Below are 13,580 nucleotides of genomic sequence, written 5' to 3'. Positions count from 1 at the left end.
AATTTCTCATCTCATTTCTCTCTACTCCTTCCCTCAGGCTCTCATTCCCTCATTTAGTCCCCACATTGTTTATTGAACCCTCATTTCACCATTAGATTCCTATCCTAACCCATGGATCCTCATCCCTTCACTGAGCCTTCTCTAACTACTGAAAGACATCACATAGGGAGGGAAGGCTAAGGGTGCATAAAGTGGGGACAAACTAGAGTGAATACTCAAATCCTTTTTTCCCAATCAGTATTCCCTCCAACCTAACCCCTTACCTCCATTCAGATCTTGACCTAGGAATGAAGAGATTAGCTTGTCTTTTGTAGTTGACTCTTGACTTCCCATATTCTTTCCCAAGTTCACAATGATTAAAGAGGAGGGTGACATGGGGTAGGTGGACAGAGTAATTAGAGTGCCTCTGGATGGTTGCCTCTTCCCTCTAACACTCCCTGCTCTCCAGAGGATGAGTCAGGGGCTGTGGTGGTCCAGACGGCACCAGGAAAGGTGGTGACACACCGAGGTGGAACCATCGTCCTGCCCTGCCGATATCACTATGACATCTCAGCTCACGATGAGGATGAAATTCGCCTTAAGTGGACCAAAGTGACTGACCCATTGGCTTTCCGTGATGTTTTTGTGGCTATGGGCAAGGAGAGGCGGGCCTTTGGTAGCTACCGGGGCCGGACATCCCTGCAGGAAGATGGCCCTGGAGATGCTTCCTTGATTATCCGAAATGTCACGCTACAGGACTATGGCCGTTATGAATGTGAGGTCACCAATGAGCTCGAGGATGACGCTGGCATGGTCAGCTTGGACTTAGAAGGTACCTGGCCCTGGGTCAATGCAGGAGACAAGGGAAAGAGAAGTGGGATGTCCTGTGAGGGCATTTTAATAAAAGGAATAAGGAAGTGGGATGGTGTAGGGGCATTTCCATTGGACAAATCAGAAAGTATAACCAACATTTTGACTGGAGAAATAAGAAAATGGATGCTGCAGAGGGGTGTTTTGATTAGGGGAATCAAGAAGTGGCATAGAGTTGTGCTATCGGAAGAAAATAGTGTCACTGGTTATCAAGGAGTGAGTTTTAATTCAACACCCAACATTTATAGTCTTTTTTTCTTTTTAATTTTTTACTGTGAATTAGAAAATAATCAATATGAATATTTCACCAAAGAACAGAAAATGGAGATTGTATGTGAAATGACAAAACTCTTACATACAACTTAATTCCTTTTAATATACATTAAATTTAATCTGGTAGTACCAACATTGCCTTGTCTGTGTCCCCCTTTGCCTATGGTTCTTTCAGTCAAAGCTATTATACTCACAATAATTAATAACGAGCATTTATATATCATTATGAGGTTTGCAAAGCACTTTACAAATATTATCTCATTTTAATCTTCACTACAACTCTGGAAGATAGGTGCTTTTATTACCCTTCTTTGCAACTAAGGCAGATAGAGATTAAGTGACTTGCCTAGGGTCATACAACTAGTAAGTATCTGAAGTGGGATTTGAACTCTGGTCTTCCTGATTCCAGGCCCAGTGCTCTATCTACTGAGCCACTCAGCAGAGTGTATATTATGTGATTGGGGGCTGGAGAGGATGACCTCTTATCAGGTATGTTGTCAACGATATTCTTGTTAAGGGCTAAATGTTCTTTGAGATCCCTTCCAGATCTGAAATTCTGTGATTTCCATTGGAAAAATGAGGACATCAGAGGATGGAGGTATCTAGCTGAGAAGTCATAGTGGGAACCTCTTTAGAGGGCAAGTCCTTTCTCCCAACATTGCTTCTCCTTCTATGAAGAGGTGGACTTCCATCAGGCACAGAGTTCTGGGAACCATTCCTCATTATCCCCCTCACTGGAGGGCATGACCTAGAGACCACTGGGGCTGAAGGGGCTCTAGACATTGTCTTTTCTTCTTTGCATTCTTTTTATCCTGTACCCCAAGGCGGGGTCAACTCAAAGTACAAGCTCTCTCTGATAGAGAGAGTGGAGCTAAGGCCAGGGGGGACAGCCTTGAGCTCTCTCTCAGCCAACAACCCCTCTCCTTGGGGAAGGAGAGGACAGTGTGCCAGTGAATAATGGCTCTGTCCTGTGCAATCCCTTAAATGGTAGGACAGAGGCCGGCTCTGGGCCTTAGAAAGTCTAAGCCTAAGCATTCTCACTCAGCAGTTTTTCTCAGTTCAGTAAAAGTAGATGGAGAAAGTGCTATGGTTTGATGCATTGCCCTGGAATGCTTGTCCCAAGTCAACCTCAGTGACCACACTTTCATCTAGACCTCAGTTAATCTGGAACTGGCACCTCCTCCTTAGACTTGAGTTTGCAAACAGGTCTCATTTTCACACAAAGGGGGTAATACTACGAAAGGGATAATAATTCCTGCCCTGCCTCCCCAACAGTTGCTTTGTAGATTGCAAAGAGCTTTGCAGGTTGAAGGTAAAGTAAGAGAGTAACACCAATTACTTTAATCGCTGGCAAAATTCTATAATATATTTTTAAAGGGATGGTTTGTTAACATTGAAAAAAGGAAGCAGTGATCACAAAGAAATAACATGGCTTCCCTGAGAATAGCTTACAATGGATTAATCCAATATCCTTTTTTGTTGGGGTGGAAGATCTCTGATTGGAAGATCAGAGTATGCTGTAGACACGGTCTATGTAGATATCAGCAAGCCATTTGACAAGGTTTCTGCTATTTCCATGAAAAAGATGAAAGCTTGATGATGGTACAGTTATGTGGGTTCATAAGTGATTAACTGGACTCAAATGGTTTGAACTTTTAAATGGAACTTTTTGCTTGGTGATCTCAGCAGCTACCATGGATTCAATTATTATCTCTCTGTTGATGATTCCCAGATTTAAAAATCCAGACCTAACCTCACTCATGACGTAGTCTCTCATCACCAACTGCCTCTTGGATGTCTCAAATTGTATGCTCTGTAGACATCCCAAATTGAAAATGTCCACAATAGAACTAATTATCTTTCTCCCCAAAACTGTCCTCTCTTTCTAACTTCCCTGTCACATCAAGGGCACCACCATCCTCCCAGTCATATAACCCTGGTGTTATCATCAGTTCCTCTCTTGAGCTCACCCCACATATCCAATCAGTTGCCAAATCTTTTCATTTCTATCCCTACAACATTTCTCACAACCATCCCTTTCTTTCTATGCACACAAGCCACCACCCTATTTCAGGCCCTCATTACCTCACACATAGACTATTGCAATAACCATGCAATTAATCTCCATGCCGCCTCAAGCCTCTCCCTCTAACTCATCTTACACACAACTGTCAAAGCGATTTTCCTAAAGCTCAGGTCTGGCCATGTTATTCCTCTTCTCAATGGACTCCAATGGCTCCCTGTTTCTTTCTGGATCAAATGTAAACTCTTCTGTTTGACTTTTAAAGCCTTTTCTAATATGGCCCCAAGCTACCTTTGCAACTTTGTTCTTACATCACTCCTCTTTCCACACTCTGGGGTCCAGACAGACTGACTTCCTTGCTGTTCTTTCCATGCCATTTCTGTCTCCATCATCTGTCTCCATCTCAGGCCTGTCTTTGCTTCAGCTCTCCCCAGACCTGGAATGCTCTCCCTCTTCACCCCTGCCTTGTAGGGAACCTGGTTTCTTTCAAAATTTGGCTCAAATACAACCTTCGATGTGAAGCCTTTGTTGACCCCCTGCCCCAAGTTGCAAATGCCCTTCTCCCAAGTTAATTTGGTATCTACTTTGAATGTACTTATAAATAACAGTAGCTAGCATTTAGTGCCTACTATGTACTAAGCATTTAAAAAATATCTCATTTGATCCTCACAACCATTAAACATAGGTATTGTCATATTAGGGTAGCCAGGTGGTGAAGTAGATAGAGTGCTGGGCCTAGAGTTGAGTTCAAATCTGGTCTCAGACATTTACTAGCTCTATGACACTGGGCAAATCACGTAACCATTTGCCTCAGTTTCCCCATCTGCAAAATAAGTTGGAGAAGGAAATGACAAACCACTACAGTATCTTTACCAAGAAAACCCCAAATGGGGTCATGAAGAAACTGAAATGACTGAACAGCAACTGGTATATCCCCATTTTACAGTTGAGGAAACTGAGACATATATAGGTTAAGTGACTTGCCCAAGGTCATACAGCTCATAAGTGTCTGAGGCTAAATTTGAACTCAGGTCTTCTTGAATTTGGGCCTAGCACTCTATCCACTGTACCGTCTAGGTGCCTACTGAATAAACATAAACATTTATAGAGCACTTACTATGTTTCAGGCACTGTGCTAAGTGCTTTACGATGATCTCATTTGATCTTCACAACAACCAACATAAAAGGTAGATGCTGCAGTTATCCCCATTTTGCAGTTGAGGAAACTGAAACAAACAGGGTTAAGTGATTTGCCCAGGGTCACACAGCTAGTAAGTAAGGGTCTGAGGCTGGATGTGAACTCAAGAAGATGAGCCTTTACTGGCACAAAGCCCAGCAGTCTATCTACTGTGCAACCTAGCTGCCCAAATATTAAACAAAGAATATTGCTCAAATACTGAATACTAAATATGCATGATACATTCCCTGACAGAATATAAGCTCTTTATATTTACTTATCCCTATACATGTTTTATGCCCTCAGGAGAATGCCCTCAGCTCATTGAGAGAATTGACTGTTCAACTTACGTTTTTGTATCCAAAGTGCTTAGCACAGTGCCTAACGCATAGTAGGTGCTTAATAAATTCTTGTTAATTGTTTGGATGATAAAAATCAGGATTCAGAAAAATCTTAAACAAGACTATTGACCCGAATCTAATAAGAAGTCTACTGGGGATAAAAAGCAGTCTTTTATTTAGGATTAAACTCTGCCCCTTTCCCTTACTCCCAGCTTTGCAAGTATAATTTGTTTGAAAAAGATCTAGGGGTTTCAGTGACCCTGTAAGCTTACTAGGAGTCAACAGTGTGATATGGCAGCTAAGACAATTCATGCCTTCTTAGGCTGCATGAAGACAGGTATCTAGCACCCACAAAAAGGGAAAGGTTAGGACTACTTTACTCTCCTCCAGATAGACCACATCTAAATGATTATATTTAGTTCTGGACACTACATTGTAAAAAGACACTGATAAGTTGCTTTTCCGAGGAGCACGACGAAAATGGTGAAGAGGTCAAATCATGGTATGTGAGGATTGACTGGAGGAGCTAGGGATGTGTAGGCCAGAGAAGAGAAAACTGGGGGAGATAAGACAGTTGTCTTCAAGTGTTTAAAGGGCCGCCATGGAGAAAAGGAATTTTGTTGTTGTCCTCCTAGACCTCAGGGGGCCGAACTGAGAGCAAAGGGTAGAAATTACAGAGGCAGGTTTAGTCTTGATTTCAGGGGAAAAAAAACCCAAAAACTTCCTAACAATTAGAGCTTTCCCAAAGTGGAATGGGCTGCTTCCCAAGGCAGTGGGTTCACGATCCCTGAATGAATGAGTGAATGGATGAATGAAAAAATATTTATTAAGTGCTTACTCTATGTGGAGAACTGTGCTGGTGATGGAAATAGAAACCCAAAGATGACCGTCCTTGCTCTCAAAGAGCTCACGTTCTAATGAATTTCCACTGGCTGGCTGGATCACCCCTTGTCAGGTAGATTGTACAGGAAGTTTGTTTCCAAGGACAGGGTGGATTAGGCGGCTTTCTCAACTCAGTCTCCGTGAAAGCCTGGATTTTTATTAGTATTGATTTCAGGATCCAAGAATCACAGTATCTCAGACTCCAAAGATCCTTGAACAATTCAGTTCAACAAAAATGTGTTCAGTGTCCAATTTCTTGTCGACAGAGCTGGGCACTGGGGGGAGAGAGTAGTTTACATGATAGGTCTAGATGGCTAAAACATATAACAACACATGATATCAGGAAGATACAAAAAAAATGCTGTAGGGTTTGGGGCAGTAAAAGAAGATCTCTGAGCTAGAAGAGACCAGGTGAGAACACTTAGAAGGAAGACTTGATTTAGGACAGAGTGGTCTAAGTCAGTGAGACTCAGCCAGGTGGGTGGGAATAAATCAGAGATACCTCTCCCTCTAGCAATACAGATTAGGGGCCTACTTTGGGCTTAAAAGATTTTCGGGACTAGGTTGGCCCTATCCATAGGTAAAAGTGGGTCCCAAGAATGGTTTATAACAATGGTTCTCAAACTTTTTGGTCTTAGGACCCCTTTACACTCTTAAAAATTATTGAGGACCCCCAAAGAGCTTTTGTTGAAATGGGTTATATTAGGATATTTATGTTTTTAGAAATTAAAATGACTTATTAAGAAAGTAATTTTGATCTTAAAGACCCCCTGAACAGGTCTAGGAGACCTTTAGGGTCCCCAGACCACATTCTGAGAACACCTGATCTTTAAGAATAATAATTCACATTCCAATTGTACTTTAATATTTACAAAGCAATTTCCTCAAAACAAACTCTGAGGCAGGTAAACTGAGAATTCTTTTCCCTCTTTCACAGATGGAGAAACTGGGACACGGATGGGTTAGGTGATTTTCCCAATATCATACAGCTGATAAGTTCTAGAGCTGGAATTCTCATCTGGACCTTCTGATTCTGAGGCCCATGAATAGAGAGTGGGATTTGAAATAGGAAGACCTATTTCAAGTCCTACCTCAGACTCTTACTAGCTGTGTGATCCTGGGCAAGTCACTTAACTTCTATAAATGGGGATAATAATAGTAACTATCTCACAGGGGTGAACTCATAGGGTTACTGTAAGAATCAAATGAGTCAACATATATAAAGCACTTTGTTTTACCTTAAAATATTATATAAATGCTAGTTACAATAATAATTATTGTTATTGTTATTTCCATTGAATCATACTTCTAGGTTTTGTGGTTTTAGTAGCATTAAGAAGGGGTGGATTAAGAAGGGCTGTCCATTAATCCCAAATATGGTTTCAAATACCCTCCCCTCTATTCTGTCCTCATTTGAAATCCCCCTCCCCCCAACAGAATCACTAATAGGTGAGGTTGTGCTGCCTTAAGACCCATGAAGACAAGAATGTATGTGTCCTTGGGGGAAGGGCCCTGGGACCTCCTTTGGCAGATGGATGAGGGAACCAGTTCCCTGAATAAGACTGGGAGTCAGCATTGGGGGATAGGCAGTCTTTCTTTTAGTCAACAAATAATTCTGTGTCTAGTCCTGACTCTGCTACTCAATCTCCCTAATGTAGGCTAAGATCATGGAACTCAGGTACTTAGGTATACATAGACAAAAACAAAACAGTCCCTTCCCTCAGAGAGTTTACATCAGGGTTGTGGCCACATGTGGCCTCAAGGCCACGGGGTCGCCAATCCTGGTTTACATTCTCCTAGAGGAGTACAAGATGAATACAAACAAGTAAAGATAAGGTAATTTAAAGAGTGGGAGAGTAAGGGTATCTTGGGGGAATCAGGGAAGGCTCCCAATGGAAAGTGGCAGCTCAGCTGAGTTGTTAAGGTAGATAAGGATTCTGAGAAGCAAAAATGAGAAGGGAATGCGTTCTAGGAATAGGGAATGGTTAGTACAGATGCAGGGAGGGGTGAGGTGACATGTCCAGTTCGAAAACAGTCATTAAGTAGTCTATATGGTTAGAATGTACAGGGTGATCTAGAATAATCTGAAATAATGTTGGAAAGGCAGGTTGAAGAGAGATGATAAGGAGCTGTTAGAGGCAGTGGGGAACCAATAAGGTTTTTGAGCAGGGGAGTGATATGCTTAGAAATCTGCTGTAGGAGGGTTACTTTGGCCCTCATATGGAAAAGAGATTGAAGATAAAGGAGGTTGAGGCAGCTGCTGGCATAGTGGGTAGAGTGCTGGACTTGGAGTCAGGAAGACCTCAGTTTAAGTCTGACCTCAGATACTTATTAGCATCTTGACTCTGGGCAAGTCATTCTCTCAGCCTCAGTTTCCCTAAATGCAAAATGGGGATTATAACCACAATGGTATTTGCAAAATACTTTGCAAACCTTAAAATGCCATATAAATCTAGCTACCTGCCAGCAGAGACCAATTAGGAGGCTATTACAATAATCAAAAGGAAATGAGGTCCTGAATTATTGGTGATGTCAGTGTAAGCAAAGAAGGGAGTTGGATATGAGATAACTTTTATGGGTAAACTACGAAAGATTTAGCAGATGAATGGACATGGTGGTAAGACTGAGCAAACAGTCAAAGATAATTCCAAGGTCATGAATGTAGATGATAAAATGTTGGTGGTACCCTCATCAGAAAGACCCAAGTATGAAGCCGGGGGGGGGGGGGGGAGATGATGAGTTCCTTTTTGGATATGTTGAGTTTGTGATGCTGATGGGAAATCCAGGTGGAGATGTTCAGCATGCAGTAGGTGATACAGGTTTTAATTTCAATTGGGGTGGGGTAAGATTAGGGCTAGATATAAAGATTTAAGAGTCATTTGCATGTGAATGATTAACTGAACCAAAAGAAGAACATATAGAGAAAGATGACCAGGTCAGAGCCTTGAGGGATACCAACATTTAGGCAGCAGGAGGTAGGCCTCAGTTTCCTCATCTCTAAAATGACTAGGTCAAGTTGAAGGTGCTTTCCATGTCTGATGGGCTAATCTTTTTGTGATATTATTTACAGAGTGCCTGCTCTGGGCTTGAGAAAACAGAAAAATGAATATGGCATGGTCCTGTTCAGGTGCCTTAATCTAGTAGGGGGAATAAGATGAGTGTAACTTCCCATACAAAGCAGAGCGGGATAAGAGTCCTTAGACTGAGGCACAGTAGAAAATCCGGAAGGGGGAGAGGTTCAGAGGAGGGAAAAAATCACTTCTGCTTTTGTGGATCAGAGAAGGTTGGACCTCGACTAGTAAAACCAGCAGGATTTCAAAGAACTACAGAGCATTAGAGCTGGAAGAGCCCCTTGGAACATAGAATCTCAGAGCTAGAAGGGATTTTGGAAGGCAGAACACAATGCTGGAGTTGGAAGCATTGTAGAAATAGTCAAATTCAACTCATTTTGTAGATGGGGAAACTGGAACTAAGGAAGAGGAAATAACCTTAGAATCCCACAGCAAATTTAGATGGGGAGAGGGCATTCCAGGTATGGGGAACTGCATGAGCAAAGGCAAAGAGGTGAGTTTTCCAGTTTGGTTAGCCATGGATGATGGGTGAAAAGGGGTCAGGGGAAGATAAGACAGTCAAGGCAGATTGGGGTTTCGTAATAGGGAGCCTCGACTCTCAGGCTGAAGAGTGTGGTCATCTCCTGGGGACAAGGAAAGTCTTGGTCGGTGCCTGAGCCATGGAGGGGCAGACAGGAGTTGGGCTTTGGGACCCTAAAGCTGGGAATGGGGTCGGATGTAACATTGTAGGCTTTGGGGAGGTGACTCTGGTGACCTGTGCAGGAAGGATGACGGGTGGGACAAAGGGTCGGATAAAGGTGTTTCTGAGCCCGGGCCTTCTCAAGCCAGGGTTTTCCACTCCCTTTCCAAATCAGGTGTGATCTTTCCCTACCATCCTCGCCTGGGCCGCTACACGCTGACTTATCCTGAGGCACAGCGGGCGTGCGCCGAGCAGGATGGCATCCTGGCGTCCTATGAGCAGCTGCACGCGGCGTGGCGCGAGGGTCTGGACTGGTGCAATGCGGGCTGGTTGCAGGACGGCTCGGTGCAGTACCCGGTGGGCCAGCCGCGCGAAGAGTGTGGCCGCCGCGAGGCTCCCGTGGGCGTGCGCAACTACGGCTACCGCCACAAGGAAGACGAGCGCTACGATGCCTTCTGTTTCACGTCCAATCTGCAGGGTGAGCGCGTGCCCAACCTGGGCTGCTGGCCTCTCCCCAACCTCCCCCTCCCCTTTGCTCTGCCCCGACTTTCATTTCTGCCTCCATTCATCGCAGTCACCAGTCGGGCCCCTGCCACATACTGCCCATCCCCCAACCCCATCCTCACCCAACCAGCCCTTTACCCTCCTCTTGACCCACTCAGGCCGCCAAGTGGCCGCTTAGTCTCTTAGTTCTGCCTCCCTCACCCCCACCCTATCCTCTACCTATTCTCCCAGCAGCCACTTCACCGTCCTGTCCACCCTTCCACCTTCAATACTACCCCATCAACCCTTCCTGATCTCCAGTTCCAACATCTCTCCCCACCTCAATCCTCTACATTCTTTCCCAGGCCCGCCCACTGGTCAAAACCCAAGCTTTTGATCTTCCAGTTCCAGTCAGCTCCCTGCCCTGCAATTCTGGTTGCCCTCCCCTCATCCCAATTTTAAAAGATCCCCTCTGTTCACTTTCCTGTCCTTCACAGGACTTAGTTAGAGACTGTGGCTGCACTAGCCACATCTTCAGCAGGGCCTGGCTCCCTGCAGATAAGACACCCTTTCACTCAGACTTCAAAGAAGTACCCACGAATGTTTCTCCTTTGCAAGTCCACCGGAGGCTTCACTTTTGCAGCAGGTGGTAGTGGGAACTCATTCATCCCCAGTCTCCCAGAACTGATAGATGTCTCTGGGCATTCCTCTGCATGGGTATTAGGGGTGCTTAGAGGGAGACTCCCTGGGTGACTGGAGTCAACTGAAACTTCTAAAGCTATGTATAGGCCTTGGGCAAGTGAAAGGCACCTTGGAAGGGCCAGTAATGGGCCCTGCTTTTGGAAACACAGGGAAATGTTCTGTCTGCAACTCTATGTGGTTTGTGTGACTGCTGGTGTGTGTGTGTGTGTGTATGTGTGTGTGTGTGTGTGTGTGAGAGAGAGAGAGAGAGAGAGAGAGAGAGATTGTTTTTGATATTGTGTATGCAAGGATGCTAACTGTGTGTATTATTGTGTGAATCTCTGTGTAACTTCATGGGATGATTTGATATTGGATAACCTCAAATTCATCCTCCCCCAAAACCCAACGCACTTTCTTGAAAACCTGTTCTTCAGTGGTCAGTGGTGCCACTATCCTTTCCTACCCTTACAACCCATCACCAAACACATACCAGATCTCTAGACCTGAAACGTCAGGTTCATTTTGGCCTTGACCCTCTCCAGAGTCACAGAAGCTCAGACTTGGCCATGGAATCCAATTTGTACTTCAGCAAGAATCCCTTTACTCCAACATACTAGACAACTGGGCATCAAGCATCCTGTGGCGAGACCTTCAGGGATGGGATATCCACCTGGATATCCTGGGGCAGCCAGGCCTACTTTTGGATTGATCTCACTGTTCAAAAGAATATCCTCTAATGGTCTCAAATGCAACTCTTTGCAACTCTTAACCACTGCTCCTAGCATCAGCCTTTGAGGAGAACAAATCTAATTGCTCTTGCATGAGGCAGCCCTTTCTATACTTGAAGAAAGCTACCACCTTCCCCTCAGTCTTCTTTTACCCAGGATAAACTGCCAGACCTCCTTCTAGTACAGCATGGTCTCCCGACCTTTCTTTCATCTTCTGGCTACTCTCTTCTGGACAAGCTTTTTGAGGGAGTTTGACTTGATGGCAGCCAGGTGGTGCTGTAGGGAATAGATTGCCAGGCCTGGAGTCAGGGAGGCTGATCTTGAGTTCCAATCCAGCCTAAGACACTTACTAGCTGTGTGACCCTGGGCAAGGCACTGCACCTTGTTTGCTTCAGTTTCCTCATTTATAAAATGTGCTGGAGAAGGAAATGGCAAATCACCCCAGTAACTTTGCCAAGAAAACACCAAATGGGGTCACTGAGTCAGACATGACCAAACAACAGCAACAGACTTGATGGTGGCCCCTTTTAGCTCTAAATCTATGTTCCTATAACTTACAGCTGGAAGGAAACTGAGGCATCATCTGGTCCAGCTCCTTCATTTTACAGATGAGCAAAGTGAGACCCAGGAGAGTAAATCAATGTCCACAGTCAGTGTCAGAGCTGGAATCTGAACCAATGGAATAGCGGACTCCAAATCAGTGGTCTGTCTCTAAACCCTCCCATGCTCATACACCATCAATGACTGGGTGGCCCACGGGACAAAGTCTAAAACAGCCTGACATTGGAGGCCCCCTATGATTTTGTCTCAATCAGTCTTTTCTTCAAGGACCAGCTCAGAAGCCACCTCCTCCTCCTCTAAGAAGCCTCTGCTATTTGTCCTCTCTTCCCTCCATCCCTTGAGCCCCCTCAGCATTCTTTTTCTCTCTCATCATGGTGCAGTTTGTGTCGTAGCTCTGTGGGTCTGTGCCTGATCCCCCTAACTAGACTGTGGCCTTTTGAAGGGCGGTGAGCCTGGGTTATAGATATGTTTTCCCAACATCACAAGAAGATCTCAAGGGTCCAGTATTAAACAAGTTTCAGCAACAGTTGAATGAATGAATGTTGTTGATAGCTCATCCGAGTGTGCATAAGGCTGTGTTTTTAATTGTGGGTGACACAGTGTCCAGATGTGGCTCTGTGTATGTGACACAGTATGTGGCTGTGTATATTTGTGCTTTTGACTCAGTGTACTGTGTTATGTTAAGGTTGTTTACTTGGGGGTGGGAGGTGGGTGTGTGAATGTGATTATTGGTGTGTAGATTGTATCCCTGAATGTGAGGCATGGAATGCGTCTACACTGGGAAGCTTTAGGGGATGAGGAGTAATGGAGCTCTTGGGGTTGGGGGGGGAGGAGCTAAGGAAGGTGTTGAGTAAGGAGAGAAGTCAAGGAAATCTACCCTGAAGATATGAGTCTTTTTGGGGGGAGGGGAAGGTGGGGTGATTAGGTAGAGAATCTCATGTGTTTCAAGGTGTCCCAGAGCTCCCCAAGGTGCCTCAGGACGAGGTGCAGGGTAGGGGCGGGACTGGGGAAGGAGGCTTGAAGGTTGGGTCTGGCCCAGGATTGTTCTCTGAGCCCGAGGCCGCCCGCTGTGTCTGTGTCCGCAGGTCAGGTATTCTTCCTGAAGCCCTACCGCAAGGTGAGCTTTCCGGAGGCGGTGCGGGCGTGTGCGGGCAGCGGCGCCGCGGTGGCCAAGGTGGGCCAGCTGTATGCCGCGTGGAAGCTGCAACTGTTGGATCGCTGCGAGGCCGGCTGGTTGGGCGACGGCAGCGTGCGCTACCCCATCGTCAACCCGCGGGCTCGCTGCGGAGGCCAGAGGCCGGGCGTGCGCAACCTTGGTTTCCCCGACAAGAAGCACCGCCTCTTCGGCGTCTACTGCTACCGCGCGCCAGGCTCCCCGGACCCAGGAGCAGCGCGCTGGGGCTGGGGCTGGAGGGACCCAAGCGCCTGGCGGCCCCTTCACGTCTAGCTGGGGGCCGCTCCAGGGAGGGCTCCCCCAGCGGTCACCAGGGGGTTTGGCATTTGCCACACCCCCGGGGAGGGACTTCTAAATGTCGCTATGGGGACCAGCATACGTTTCTGCCTCTTGAGGGAAGGGGTTTTCTAAGATGTTGCCATGGGGACCAGCATCTGATTGCCCCCCCCCACCCCGGCCGGAGGGATTTCTGGGTGTCACCATGGAGATCAACATCCACTCCAATCTCCCCAATCAGGGCATTTTTTTTTAGGTGTTGCCATGGGGACCAGCATCTACCCCGCCCCCAGGGAAGGAATTTAGGCCTCTGCCCCTCCTCCCCTGGCGGTGGTGGTGGAGATGTCTCAAGACTTCGACCACAAGACCAATCTGCCCCGCC

The 13,580-nt window shown here is 45.9% G+C and overlaps 1 protein-coding gene across 1 annotated transcript in view; it reads left to right on the top strand.

Annotated features, from left to right (window-relative positions):
• HAPLN4 (hyaluronan and proteoglycan link protein 4) overlaps window positions 1-13,195 on the top strand; it is a 19,854-nt gene extending 6,659 nt beyond the window's left edge. Inside the window, exons 6-8 of the mRNA XM_027851311.1 lie at window positions 449-811; window positions 9,471-9,773; window positions 12,834-13,195. Coding sequence (XP_027707112.1) covers window positions 449-811; window positions 9,471-9,773; window positions 12,834-13,195 — 1,028 coding nt within the window. The remainder of the gene's footprint in view (window positions 1-448; window positions 812-9,470; window positions 9,774-12,833) is intronic.
• The last annotated feature ends 385 nt before the right edge of the window (window positions 13,196-13,580 follow it).

The sequence above is a fragment of the Vombatus ursinus genome, unplaced genomic scaffold, assembly GCF_900497805.2.
Source record: "Vombatus ursinus unplaced genomic scaffold, bare-nosed wombat genome assembly UNPS02009173.1, whole genome shotgun sequence".
Classification (NCBI taxonomy): domain Eukaryota; kingdom Metazoa; phylum Chordata; class Mammalia; order Diprotodontia; family Vombatidae; genus Vombatus; species Vombatus ursinus.
This window is presented reverse-complemented; position numbering and strand designations above follow the sequence as displayed.